The 13,638-nt window shown below is 30.1% G+C and overlaps 2 protein-coding genes across 2 annotated transcripts; both read right to left on the bottom strand.

Moving 5' to 3' along the window:
- Nucleotides 1-4,833: 4,833 nt before the first annotated feature.
- On the bottom strand, nt 4,834-6,259 carry LOC112783750 (uncharacterized). Its single transcript, XM_025826801.1, has 4 exons — nt 5,762-6,259; nt 5,394-5,625; nt 5,149-5,303; nt 4,834-4,980 (listed from the first exon to the last, which is right to left on the bottom strand). The coding sequence occupies exons 1-4, from the start codon at nt 6,257-6,259 to the stop codon at nt 4,834-4,836; spliced, it is 1,032 nt and encodes a 343-aa protein (XP_025682586.1).
- A 196-nt stretch (nt 6,260-6,455) lies between these two features.
- On the bottom strand, nt 6,456-9,117 carry LOC112783756 (L10-interacting MYB domain-containing protein-like). The gene is made up of 3 exons (XM_025826806.1): nt 9,014-9,117; nt 7,113-7,356; nt 6,456-7,025 (listed from the first exon to the last, which is right to left on the bottom strand). Exons 1-3 carry the CDS (start codon nt 9,115-9,117, stop codon nt 6,456-6,458), a joined length of 918 nt encoding a protein of 305 aa, XP_025682591.1.
- Nucleotides 9,118-13,638: the final 4,521 nt, after the last annotated feature.

Consider the following 13,638-nt stretch of genomic DNA (forward strand, 5'->3'; position numbering starts at 1 on the left):
ACAACAATATAGACTATTTTTTATGATTATTATGTGTCAAAAAAATTAAAAATAGTCAAAAAAAATAAATTTTGATAGTATTTTAATTATGAAAATATGTTAATAAAAGTTTTGTCGAAAATAGTATTTTTAATATATAAGTAATTGTAAAAAAAGTTTAAATCTTATTTTGATAAATATTGGTCGTAAAAAATAATTTGTTAGAAAAAATTGAGAATATATTTTTTGTGATACTTATTAACCGTCAAAAATACTATTTTTTGACACTTATTGACCATAAAAAATTTCCAACAAAATTTTTTAACAAAAACTGAGATGAGATCTTGAAACTAAAGAATAAATTGAGATTTTGAATATGAAGAATGAGTAATATGATCCCAAACTGAGAGCAGTGTGATGCCAAAATTGACGGAGCTTAACGAAAAAAAGAAATAATGGAGTAAGTTGAAAATAAATGAATGTCAAAATTGAAGAGTAATTTTCTACAATCAAATTATTTATCAAAAAAATATAGAGAATTTCACATTTGTTATATTTGTCAAAAATATATATTAATTTTTACACTTAACTATGGCTGTTAAAAAATATCATGTTAAAATAGCTCTCTTTTCTTGTAGTATATATATATATATATATATATATATATATATATAGGGATAAGTACTTTTTTCGTCCCCAAGGTCTGGGGTCAAAATCAAAATTGTCCCCGACCTTTTTTTGTTATTAAAATCATCCTCAACGTTTAAAAACGATTTAAAATCATCCTTTTCCAAATTTTTGGACCAAAATACCCTTAACTATTAATAAAAATTAAAAATAATATTAAAAAAAACCACCCCCACCCCATTTCTTCATCTCTCTCCTCCCCCTCCCAATTTCTTCGTCTCTCTCTCCATCACCCCAACCCGCCGCCACCCCGCGTCCATCCCGCAGCCGCCCCGCATTCAGGCCGCCGCCGTCCTGCGTCTAGCCCGCCGCCGCCCCTGCTTTTGCTTTCTGACCGGGGTTGGGGGAGGGGGTGGGGTGGACAAGGGGAGGGGAGGGCGGGAAATGGAGGAGGAGGGGGAAGGGTAGACCGGTGAGGAGTGGGAGGAGGGGTTACAGTGGAGAGGGAGTGGGGTGAGGGGTGGGAGGGGGGTTACGGTGAGGGAGGGTGGTGGTGGTGGTGCGTGGTAGGAGAATGATGATGATGAGGGGATTTTGGTCCAAAAATTCGGAAAAGGATAATTTTAAAGCGTTTTTAAACGTTGAGGATGATTTTAATAATAAAAAAAAGATCGGGGACGATTTTGATTTCGATCTCAGATCTTGGCATGAAAAAAGTAATATAGCGCAATTATCTTGCTTAAGAAATAAAGAGCGTGGTTATTTCTTTAAAGCAACGCATGGCACATGGGTGTAAACATAAATAGAAAATAATAAAAAAAATATAAAAAAAAGTTTAGTGGAATAGTATTTTTATTAAAATTTAGTTAATATTTTATTAAAAAAATTAAATAATTTTATATAATTTTATACTATTAAAAATATTAATAATAACTAATTAATAATTATAAATTACAAAACCTGCTGTACTTAACACTTCTTATTATAGAAAATGTATGTTAAATTAGGTTGTGAACTTATGATTAAGGCTTGGTTTGTAAAGTTGTGTAAAATATGTTGTTGATATACAATTTTCTTTTCTTCCTTCATAAATATAATTTCTTTTGACAAAAATCATACACATGTTAAAAAATGAGTCCGACAATATAATATTAAAATTTTTGGAACTAAAGTACTAAACTATCCTTGTATTTAATTTTTTTATATAAAATGATGAATTCCTCGGACATTTGTCGTAATATCTTAAACTATAAATTCCAAAGTTATCTTGCTTAGATAACAAACAAAAAAGGATCGAATGATTTGTCATATAAAAATATTCTATAAATACTAAAAATTAGTCCCTAAATTAATTATTATATATTTGGATATATGTCATTTTATTTGCACACTTTTTTAACAAAATAGTTAACCAATAAAATAATCAAATAAATATTTTTATTGCAGCATAATAAAAATTTTCATAAACATTTTATTACCAATGCTGATGGGTTGGGTGTAGGAGGAAGGGAAATTGGAGGGGGGGGAGGGGTAGGAGAGAGACGAAGAAATGTTGATGGGTTGGGGGTGGGGTTTTTTTTCAATATTATTTTTAATTTTTATTAATAGTTAAGGGTAATTTGGTCCAAAAAATAGAAAACGACGATTTTATAATGTTTTGTAACGTTGAGGATGATTTTAATATAAAAAAAGGTCGGGAACGATTTTGATTTTGACCTTAGATCTTGGGGACGAAAAAAGTACTTATCCCTTAATATATATGACATGATTATTTTCAATATCTATATCTATATCTTTAATTTTAGAGAAAATGACAAAAAAAATTCTTAACTTTTTAATTTAAAAATACATAAATCTCTCAATAATTGAAAATACAAAAACATCATTCATCTTTTAAAATGCAAGATATTTAAATTTTTCCATCCAAAATATATATAAGGACAAATAGATCTCTCAAAAAAGTTTGGATGTCTCATTTTTTAAAAAATGAACAATGTTTTTGTATTTTTGATTAATAAAAAATTTATTTATTTTTAACATAAAAGGTCAAGACTTTTTTTTGTCATTTTCTCTTAATTTTAACCTCATACATTGATATTTTGGGCAACCTATAATTTTCCTTCTTAACATGATTAAAGTTGTGACCCTATCATATAAGACACAGAAGCAAATAAAGACATATACCGCTAAGATTGAGAAAAGAAAAGAAAAGAAGATGCTTGTGACACTAATTATTTAGTATATATTAATGCTCAAGGGAATTACACATGGGCACCTGGACAACAAAAAATAAAAGCATGCTATTATTAATTAGTACCAAATAAATTAAAGTTACGGATAAGCCATCTTTTCACAGAATTTGGTCCCAGATTATTATTATTATTGTTTGGATTGTCGTAATTACTATCTAAAATTATCAATGATCACGATCATAACAGAGAACTCTTACGTGACATAACTACATGTTGAATAATATAAAAGCCCTAGTTAGGAGGGGTCCCAATAATTCAATTGGATTTTTTCATATGCACTAATGATGTTGTTGGGGTCACATTCGTTCTAATATATATTCCTGATCAGTGCAAGCAAATCTTGCAATAATATGGCATGATGCAATAGTTGTTAAACCTTGCAAATCTACCCATTTAGGCTTAATATATTAGGACAAAGAAACTATGACAAGAGTAGTAAGTATGCTCTTGACCTAAAAGGGTTGGTCCCTTTAACTTGTAAGAAACTATAACGAGCTTTTCATTTGTTTATTATCATGCATATTTGATGTATCTGAATTATGCATGCATAAAGTTAATTGTGGAGCGATGATCAGGGTACGTAAGAATTGTAATTAATCGCAACTGCTGTCTAGGCACTTTAGTCTCATATTACAAGTAATGACATAACTAAGATTTACTAAATGATCATCCATATCTAGGAAATGAATCACACGGGATTCATGCACATGTATGTTCATTAGTACGTTCTCAATAATAAAGAATTTAAGGCTGCATGTTTTTATAGAGATAGAATACAGAGATACAGATATAGAGACACAAAATCGTATTTGATATAAGAGACATGAACAGAGATAAAGTATCTAGAGACACTAAATTAATATATTTTGTGTCTATCACGGATACACTAACAAAAGACACAATTTATTTTTTATTTTTTTTATTTTTGTTAATTTTTTATAATTATATTTTTGTTTCAAATTTTTTGAACGAAAAAAAATAAGAATAAATTGAATTTTTTTAATTTGTTCTAGTTTATCACCAAATAAAATACAAGAACACAAAAATTTGTATCTCTGTCATTTATGTCTTGTTCTCAGTTTTTTATCTTATTCTGTTTTTAGAAACAAACGCAGTCTAGCTAAATGATGTTTTTTATAATGTAAAATTTCATATGCAGGTCATGTGAAGTTGATAGTTGATAATGGATAAATAATAATTTTTAAACTTGTTAAATTATTTAATAATTCTCAATTATTAATCTCATAGAAAGACAATTGAATGTGAGTTTTATTTTTTTTATAACTAGTATTTATAAAAGAGGAGTGCTAGGAGGCCAGTATTTTTATTAAATTTTGTCCAGCACTTAACGATAAAAAAAATTGAATAATTCTATATTATAGATACAATCTTACACTGTTAAAAATATCATTAATAATTAATTAATGGCTAAAAATTACCAAAATCTATTAGACCCCTAGACTTTCTCTTTATAAAATGTAATAAGTGTGTAATGTCATGTGTGTGTATTGCATATGGTTAGCCAGTTGTTATTAGTGTCTATGTCAGGTCCTATATAAAGGGCTTGGGCTTAGTTTGATAAAGCTTTTGCTTTTTAAAAGTAGTTTATGAAAGCTGTCTTTTAAAAGACAGCTTTTTAAAAGCTGCAGCACTTACGTTTGGTAAAATCAAATTAAAAATGGCTTTTAATAAGTACAAGCACCATAATTGTGTTTGGTAAAACAGCTTTTAAAAGTTGAAAAAATTATAATAAACATGTTTATAACAAAAAAATAAATTTTTTTTCAAATTCTTTAAAATTTTATATAATATTTTAAAATAAAATAATGTTAAAATAAAAAATTCATAATAAACATAAATATAATAAATAAATTCTTCTATTTTTTAACTTTAAAATTTTATATAAGTATCATAAAAATTTATTTTATCCTAAACATCATTACTAAAAATATTAAATTACCTAAATTACTATAATCTAATTTTTTCCACCAATCAAACTTAATGCTATATTATTTCGAACCATCTCCATAGTTCCAAGAAACTCATCTCCAACTTTTTCAACTCCATTTTCAGCTTCACCTTCATCGCCATATCCATCTTCTTCTTCAAGCTCAACGTCCATCTGATCATATTTTTTAAACTTACGATCACTTGTAGAATAACGTCTAATGTAGTTATGCAGAGCCATTGTTGCAATAACAATTTGAATTTATTTTTTATAGCTAAAACTAGGCATATCTCGTAAAATTTTCCATCTCTTTTTCCAAACTCCAAATGTACGTTCTATCACGCTTCTAAGTGAAGAATGAGCATAGTTATATATTTCGTAGTATCCAGAAGGTCCATTAGCACGACGAAATTCTTGCAAATGATATGTTGCTCCTTTGTATCGTCCTAGATAACCTTTATTTTCTGGATAGTCTGCATCTACTAAATAGTATTTACCTGTATATTATTAAATGAAAGAAAACATGATAAGAAATTAAATCTATATATGGAGTATATAATTTAATCTTAAAGATAATCAAGTATTACCTGGTGGAGGTTTTGGAAAGTTCAACTCAGATGTACCAATTGCATATAAAAATACTCTTGTGTCATGAGCTGTCCCTTCCCAACCGGCCAAAGCAAAAGTAAATTCCATATCAAAATTACATGCAGCCATAACATTTTGGGTTGGAATTCCTTTTCTACCAATAAATCGAATTTGGTCTTCAGTAGACACAATCACTGGCACATGAGTTCCATCTATAGCACCAATTGCATCCTATGATTAACATGATTAGAACATTAATTTTACAAATACTATAAAGCAAATTTAATACCAACACATGCAATGAAAGATAATAATTTTTTTGGTAATTATTTATAATATTTTTTAAAATAAATAATATATAAATTACCTTAAAGTGAGGCCAATATCTATCATCATTCTTTAATTTTGTAGGCACTTCTTTAAAATCACGATCCTTTGGTTGTATAATGTCTATGGCCATTTTGCACACAGCTTGTAGCACTTCTTCAAATTTTCGACTTATTGTTTCACCGGAATGTTGAAACCGCTCCTTAGTTGACTTATTTGAGTTTCCACCTCCTAGTACAAATAGGAACATTGCTAGCATTTCTGCAGCACTTATTCTCCTTGAGGCACATAAACCATAGTTTGTTTTCAAATCATAGCATAGTCTTTTGAAAACATCTTTTTCCATCCTAAACATGCTGCAACAACGGCTATTATTCCCTTCTAATATCTCTTTAAGCCATTTGTTTCCTGTTTGTGTAGAAGTCATGCATGGTCTTTTATAGATATACTTATTATAATATTGGAAGACCAAACATGTTGTAGAAGTTAAAACTCGCTCAAATTCTTCCTCTTCCTCTTCATCATAATCAATTTCCATATTCCAATGCACTATATAATAATTATATTAAAAGAAAGAATACAAAGATTAAAAAAAATAGAATAATATATCAAGAAAGGAAAGTATTGTAATTTTTATTTGCAATAAAGAAGATCAAATAAAATAAACAAATCCAAGCAAATGAATGTAAACAGCAGACACAACTCATGGTCTATAAAATGAATGTAAAAAAATCTTAAAAAAGCTTTGTAAATAAATTATTCTCCTTCTCCTCTTGGACATTCTTTTCGTTCATTAACCACGCAATTTTGACTTCTTTATGCTTTAAGGCAACGAACAGCTCTCTTTTATCTTTATCCAAGAAGAGTCGAGTTGCAAACATATAAATTTGTCCAAGTGGATCTATATCCGGTATAGCATCCAATTCTTCTATTGCTTGAGTTATACTAGGTCCCAAAGTATCATTTTTATTGGAGCTCCTACGTTCCACAGCCTCACAAAGTCTATCAATTTGGTGTGACAATTTCTGAGCACCTCCAACTTTTTTTGCTTTCTTGTAAGTATTAGCATTAGTGAAATTTTTCCTTTTTCTTTTAATGTTTATAACACTAGACTCAGGCTCTATATCAGAATCTTCACTATCTTCAAGTTGTGTATCTTTCTCAATTGAAGAAGGAACTATTCCGGAAGATGGAGTCCAAGCATCTTCTCCTGTTGCAGCTGTTCTTTGAAACATCCTATCCAATGTTGCCTCAAAATCTGGATAAATCCCTTCTTTTCTAAATTTTTTAGCCTTTGAAATAACCTACATAAAATATTGATACTTAGTACTAATTATATATATCAATATGTATGCTACTATGCTTACTAAACTAAGCTTAAGAATACTAACCGCTAATTTTTTAGCCCACCACTCTTCACTTGCATCAATTGTCTTTTTAGCAGAATCCCATCCAAGTCCAGTCTCGTTCCCTTTCAATTGCTTCCAATTCTTCCAATCTACTTTCAACTGATCCCATTTGTTTCTCAATTGTTTTCTATTATATTCTTTTCCCGTAGCTTTTGTGAATTCAGCTATCAATTGTTTCCAACCTTTGGTATCAAAATGTGTGCCCGGTTTGCTACCAGCTTCAATACTTTTCACACACAAAGCACAAAAGATGTCTACTAAATTTTTGTTCCATTGTGCAATTTATTTTCCATCATTTTTCTCTTCAGATGTGATCAAATTCATTGTTGTATCCATCAAACTTATCATATGATAACAAAAATTATTCCATAAGTTCATACAAAAATTGAAAGATTGAAAACAAAGTAAATCATAAAATTTTAAGTCAGGTATACCTAAATACTTGTTATGTGGTACACAATAATAAATTTTATAAAGTATTATTATCAATTAATAAGACTAATAAACATACAATATTATTCTATTCTAGTAGGCTAATAATAACACAGGAACCGGATATATTATAAAAACAAAAGAATCATAGAATAATTAATTAACATTACTTGAAAAAAAAATCACAAGAAACAATAAACTGATAATATGATTCATGAATCAAATTTTGGAGTTCTAATTGAATCAATTAACACTTTATTTTGATACTAACTCAAATTTTAGAGGCTAATAATTAACATATTTACTTGATTTATTCTCTGTACTAATATAAATAGATTTATCATTAGTCAATAATAAAATTTGTATGTAATCCAATGTTAGTACTGGGTACGTCCATTACCCACCTATGTATATTGGCTCACCTTTACAGATCATAAAAAATGGGACACATATCTCAAATAAACTACTCTTATGATTATATATCTATATTTACATATGTATATACATGTTGTTATTATAATTTGGACTAATGCTCATGCAAAAAAAATTTTATGATTGGTTTTCATCAACCTCTTCCCGTTTCAAAGAACAGAAAAAAACAAACAAACATAATAGATCTACTGAAAAAATACAAAATTAACGCAAAAAAAAATAATATAAATAGATAGAAGTTCATACCTAATATGTGATAGAGATGTATTTGTGTTAAAATTTGTGAAGATTAGGTTGAAAAATAAAAAATATATGAAGATTGTGTTAGATTTTATGAAGGTTAGGAAGAGAAGTTAGAAATATATGAAGATTTTAATGGCAATATAATAGCGGGAAATATGTGCGGGAAAATGAAAAAAATTTGGTAAGCATAAGCCAGCTTTGAAAAGCTCCCTCCTAGGTGCTTTCAAAAGCACCCCTAACTTTTAAAAGCCGCAAGCACAAGCACTTGAGCTTTTTAATTTACCAAACGCAAAATGACGTGCTTGTGCTTTTTAAAAGCACAAGCACCTCCTGAAAAAGCTTTACCAAACCCAGCTTTAATCTCGGGTGCGATTTTCTTTTGTCTTTTTCTTAAAAAAAAAAAAACTACCTCCCCGGTATGGTTTTTAATTTCACTTTTGATTTTGTACTTATTATTTTTATTTTAGTTTGCTTATTAGAGTATGTCTTTCTGTACATTCTATTATCAAGAAAACTTGGAAATGTATAAATTCTCTTGATTTAGTTAGGTTTTTGCTAAATTGGATCGTGAACTCTCAAAAAATATCAACATTTAAGCATCTTTTTTTATTGAAAACTAGCATGAACCTGTGCAGCTTAATAAAGAATTAAAGATATTTAATCCCTGAAGTTACACTCGAGCCTTATAGTAGTCCCTAAACTTAAAAGTTTTTTAAAGTCATCTCCAAATTTACACTCCGAGACTCAAACTCGTCCTTTCAGCAATTTCTAGACACCTGACGCAACCAGAAAGCTGAGTTGGCCTCTTTCCTGACACGTTAGCATAACAAAAACGACGTAGTATTTGCTGTGGCGTCAAAATGACATGAAACGACGTCATTTCACGCTAAAAACCCCTCTTCCTCAACGTTACCCTAACGAATTGTCTCCCCCCTCTCAAATCACAACACAAACACAGAGGTCTATTCTTCTCCACTACACTCATCAATGGCATATGTGCAATTGTTGTTCACGCCACCTTCCTCTCTTTCGGCTACCTTCTCACCGCCACCGGCCCCCAAGCCCTCTTCGACGACGCCTCTCACATCCCTCCACTGGTAACACTTTTACTAATTCCCTGTTTTGTTTTCTCTTTTTTCTTTAACGAAATCATTTAATTTCGATAAATTTTATGTGAAATATCCAAATATCATTAATTATCACTCTTCTTTAGTGAAAACAATTGAAAATTCTGTTTTTTGTTTTTACTTCTTTCTTTGCAAGAACCAGAAAACATAGAAAGTAAAAAGGGAAACGAAACGTGCCCTAAGTTTGTAGCACTAGCTATGTAGAACAATTTTTATCTAATCGGTGTAAGAGAGTTTTATAGAATTATTTGTTCTTGAGTTGATGATTTATTGAAAACCATCAAATACTAATATGTGATTGATTGAGTGAATTACAGAGGTTCATTATTTAGATTATAAAATAAATTTGAGCTTTCTAAGGTGGTAGCTGTTAATGAACTATAATAATCACAAATAATGGCAATTCATGCCGAAAAATTGCATTATCCTTGGGTTTCTATACTAGACGAAGGATTAGGTTATGCAATCTTGTAGCTATCCTTATTCCTGTAGCTGAAGCAGGAAAGTCAGCTATCCTTATTCTTGTAGCTGAATCATAAATAATGTCTCTTGTTCCCAAAACAAAGCAGATGAAATCTTTATCAGCTAGGCTTCTCTAGGGATAATTCCAAGCATGTTGTTATTTGTCATGCATGAATACAGATTACAAAATCATTTGAAAACAGAAAAGAAAAATGAAGATAGAAAATACATCCTGTTTATTGCTTTCTTGAAATTTTAACCCAATTTACTAAAATCTTACCATCAATGTGTATAGTGTCACCACAGTATTTGTAGGTTGCAGGATTTCTCCCAGCTCTGATAGCCCCTACAGGACTCCAACTGACATAATTGATAATCAGTGAGTTCTTATGGCAACAATCATAAAATATTTCAACTACATTAAGAAGAGCAAGTTGTACTGCCGAGTTGAAAGCAAATACAAAAATAGGTAGATTTAGAAGAACTTTTCTTTTTGAAAACATAGACTAACAGATACATGCCTCCTCTTGATCAAATCTAATTGAATCCATAATTGGTCATGTAAGTATTTACTCAAAAAGAGAGAATTTTCCAATTGTTAAACATTTTGCCACAACAACCATGTTATGAAGCTATTGATTAATAAGCCGTCTTTCTCAAGTCATTAATGCAACAAACTAACATGTTCTTTTGACTAATTGTTTATTAAACCAGCCAGCTTTAAAAATACCAAAAATGTAGTTTTTATTTCTAAACCATGATGGTAAAAGACATTAAAAAAAAGTACCTAAATTTATATGCTAATGGATTGTTAGCAGCATCAGGAGATGGAAGTCCACCACAATGAGAAATGAAAGACTTAATTTTCCCCTTCCGCATATGTGCTTCATTGATCATTTTTATTGGCATCATGTGATCTGGATCACCAGCCATATAATAAGAAATTCTGCGTATAGCTAGAGATATTTTCAAGCATCTAGAATTTTCAGTAACTTGTTTCGGCCAATGAGTTAAGACAAAAACAAGTGAACAATTAGTTGTGAAGGGATAATTTTTTATAGGATTATTTGTTCTTGAGTTGATGATTTATTGAAAACCATCAAATACTGATATGTGATTGATTGAGTGAATTACAGAGGTTCATTATTTAGATTATAAAGTAAAATTGAGCTTTCTAAGGTGGTAGCTGTTAATGAACTATGATAATCACAAATAATGGCAATTCATGCCGGAAAATTGTACTTTCCTTGGGTTTCTATACTAGACGAAGGATTAGGCTATGAAATCTAATATGAGAATCAAGTCAATTAAGCTGAAGTTAGAAGATACCTTGTGGTATCAAGAGAAGATGTAGTAAATTGATATATGCAGCCTAAAACTTATAATTAGCATTTACTGATCATTTTTAATACGTGATTTTTGATTGTGTGTATAGGAGGTGTCTGTAGAGAACTGGAATCAACTTGACCAAGAATATGTCTTTATTTATGTCAATCCAAAAAAGGTTTTAAATAAAGTGCTGGTAAAGTGCCTCGTCATGAATGAGAAGTTACTCATTGATGCCTTGAAGGAAGGGTTTTCTAACCCTGCACACCTTGAGATTTGGTAAGCCTCTTTTTTCCCTTTCAAGCTATAAATTCTTCAAGATTTTTCTTTCATTTGCTGCATTGCAAAATTAAAATTTTGGTAACTAACCAACCTGGTTTTTCTTTGTTCATGTTGAATTGGGCTGCGTTGGAGTTTGGAGCTTCTATTTGTTGATGACTTATTTTATTACTCTTTTTAATTAAATAGAATTTTCATTCTTGATAGAGGAAGACTAGAAACTAAAATATAATAGCTATGGTGGGGGCAAAAATCATATATGATTTTTAGTAAAAACTGAAGTACTAAATTGTGATTTGAAAACCTTTTGAAATTAGAGTTTGTACTCTGTATTGTCAACTTTTACCTTTTTTCCCCATTCCTTTCTTTGTCACATCAAATATTAAGATAGAATAGTTATGGGGAATAAAAAAATCACAAAAAATATTTTGTATATTCGTTCTATGCTGCAAATTTTAAGCTTGTGTGTATTGAGTTTTGTTGCTCAAAGGTTATCAGCTTTTCTTTCTGGGTGAAGTCGGATGTTGTGAAAATTAAAATTTTCTATGGTTAATCGTACTTCTTGTGAATTTACGGTTATGTCATGATCTGGTGCTTTGATTTTTCTACATACAGTGTTAGAGATTATACTATAGCAAATGAAAGTAGCAATTATTCTGAGCAGAGCGCTGTGGGGAAGACAAGAACAGAGAAACAAAGAGAAGAGAAGACAGAGCGCTGTGGGTTTCAAAATTGGGGATTAGGGTTTTAACTTGATTTGAGGGACCAAATTGATTCCAGAAAGTTTACTCTGCCACATCAGCTAGCCGTTGTAATGCCCACGTTTCACGAAGCTTGCCAACTTAGCTTTCTGGTTGCGCAAGGTGTCTAGAAATTGCCGAAAGGACGAGTTTGAGTCACGGAGTGCAAGTTCGGGGATGACTCTGAGAAACTTTTAAGTTCAGGGACTACTATGAGACTCGAGTGCAATTTCAGGGACTACATTGAGACTTATCTCATGTCAGGTCCTATATAAAGGGCTTAATCTCGGGTGCGATTTTCTTTTGTCTTTTTCTAAAAAAAGACTGCCTCCCCGGTATGGTTTTTAATTTCACTTTTGATTTTGTACTTATTATTTTTATTTTAGTTTGCTTATTAGAGTATGGCTCTCTGTACATTCTATTATCAAGAAAACATGGAAATGTATAAATTCTCTTGATTTAGTTAGGTTTTCACTAAATTGGATCGTGAACTCTCAAAGAATATCAATATTTAAGCATTTTTTATTGAAAACTAGCATGAACCCGTGCAGCTTAATAAAGAATTAAAGATAACAGTACACTAGAGAGAACATTAAAGAAAAAAGCTCTAAAAAAATCTACAATATAAACAAAAAATATTTTAAAAAATTGATAAAAAAATAAAACTTAATAGACAATACTAAAAATGATATTATATAAAAAATAAATCACTAAAAAAGATAAAAAACACCATAATACTAAAAATAGAAGCACATACACTTCATTAAACAGTGATCTTTCTACGAATGTATATTATAAAAAAATAAAAGATCACTAAAATACTAAAAATAAAAAACATACTTCATCAAACACAACTAGAAAATGGATAAATACAGACAGATTTACAGACAGATTTAGTCTTTATTATAGACGGATTTTTGGTTACCGACGAAATTACCGACGGATTTTGTTCCTCTGTAAAAGCCCCGTCGGAAATTATTTACCGACGGATTTTTTTTCCGTCGGAAAATTACCGACGAATTTTTACGATTTACCGACGGATTTTCTCTCTGTAAATTCTCCCTCCATTTCCTGAAGGCGACAAACTTACAGACGGATTTTCCGTCTGTAATTACAGGCAAATTTTCATACGGATTTTCTGTCTGTAATTACAGGCAGATTTTCAGACGGATTTTCCGTCTGTAATTATAGGCGGATTTTCCGACAGATTTTCCGTCTGTAATTTACAGACAGATTTTCCGACGAATTTTCTGTCTGTAAATTAAACTTTGGAAAATCATGATTACAGACAGAAAATCCGTCTGTAAATCCGTCTGTAAGGTAAAATAGAATTTTTTTTACTTTTTCTAATTACAAAATAAACTTGTTTTCATACAAAATAAATATAAATTTAATACAAATTTTTATCTAATTTATATTTGAATATTTATAATATTTCAAAACATAAACAAATTCATCGTATTATCA

Source organism: Arachis hypogaea, chromosome 13 (assembly GCF_003086295.3).
Source record: "Arachis hypogaea cultivar Tifrunner chromosome 13, arahy.Tifrunner.gnm2.J5K5, whole genome shotgun sequence".
NCBI lineage: Eukaryota > Viridiplantae > Streptophyta > Magnoliopsida > Fabales > Fabaceae > Arachis > Arachis hypogaea.

What these genes read in the sequence shown, in the direction of transcription:
- LOC112783750 (XM_025826801.1), bottom strand. Translation starts at nt 6,259, where the DNA reads ATGGAAATTGATTATGATGAAGAGGAAGAGGAAGAATTTGAGCGAGTT. An exon ending in CTTTCCAAAACCTCCACCAG is followed by an intron (nt 5,304 to 5,393) that starts GTAATACTTGAT and finishes AATAATATACAG; the next exon opens with GTAAATACTATTTAGTAGAT. An exon ending in CTCATTCTTCACTTAGAAGC is followed by an intron (nt 4,981 to 5,148) that starts GTGATAGAACGT and finishes AAATATGATCAG; the next exon opens with ATGGACGTTGAGCTTGAAGA.
- LOC112783756 (XM_025826806.1), bottom strand. Translation starts at nt 9,117, where the DNA reads ATGACGTCGTTTCATGTCATTTTGACGCCACAGCAAATACTACGTCGT. An exon ending in CAGCTTTCTGGTTGCGTCAG is followed by an intron (nt 7,357 to 9,013) that starts GTGTCTAGAAAT and finishes GTGTGTGAAAAG; the next exon opens with TATTGAAGCTGGTAGCAAAC. An exon ending in GGTGGGCTAAAAAATTAGCG is followed by an intron (nt 7,026 to 7,112) that starts GTTAGTATTCTT and finishes TATTTTATGTAG; the next exon opens with GTTATTTCAAAGGCTAAAAA.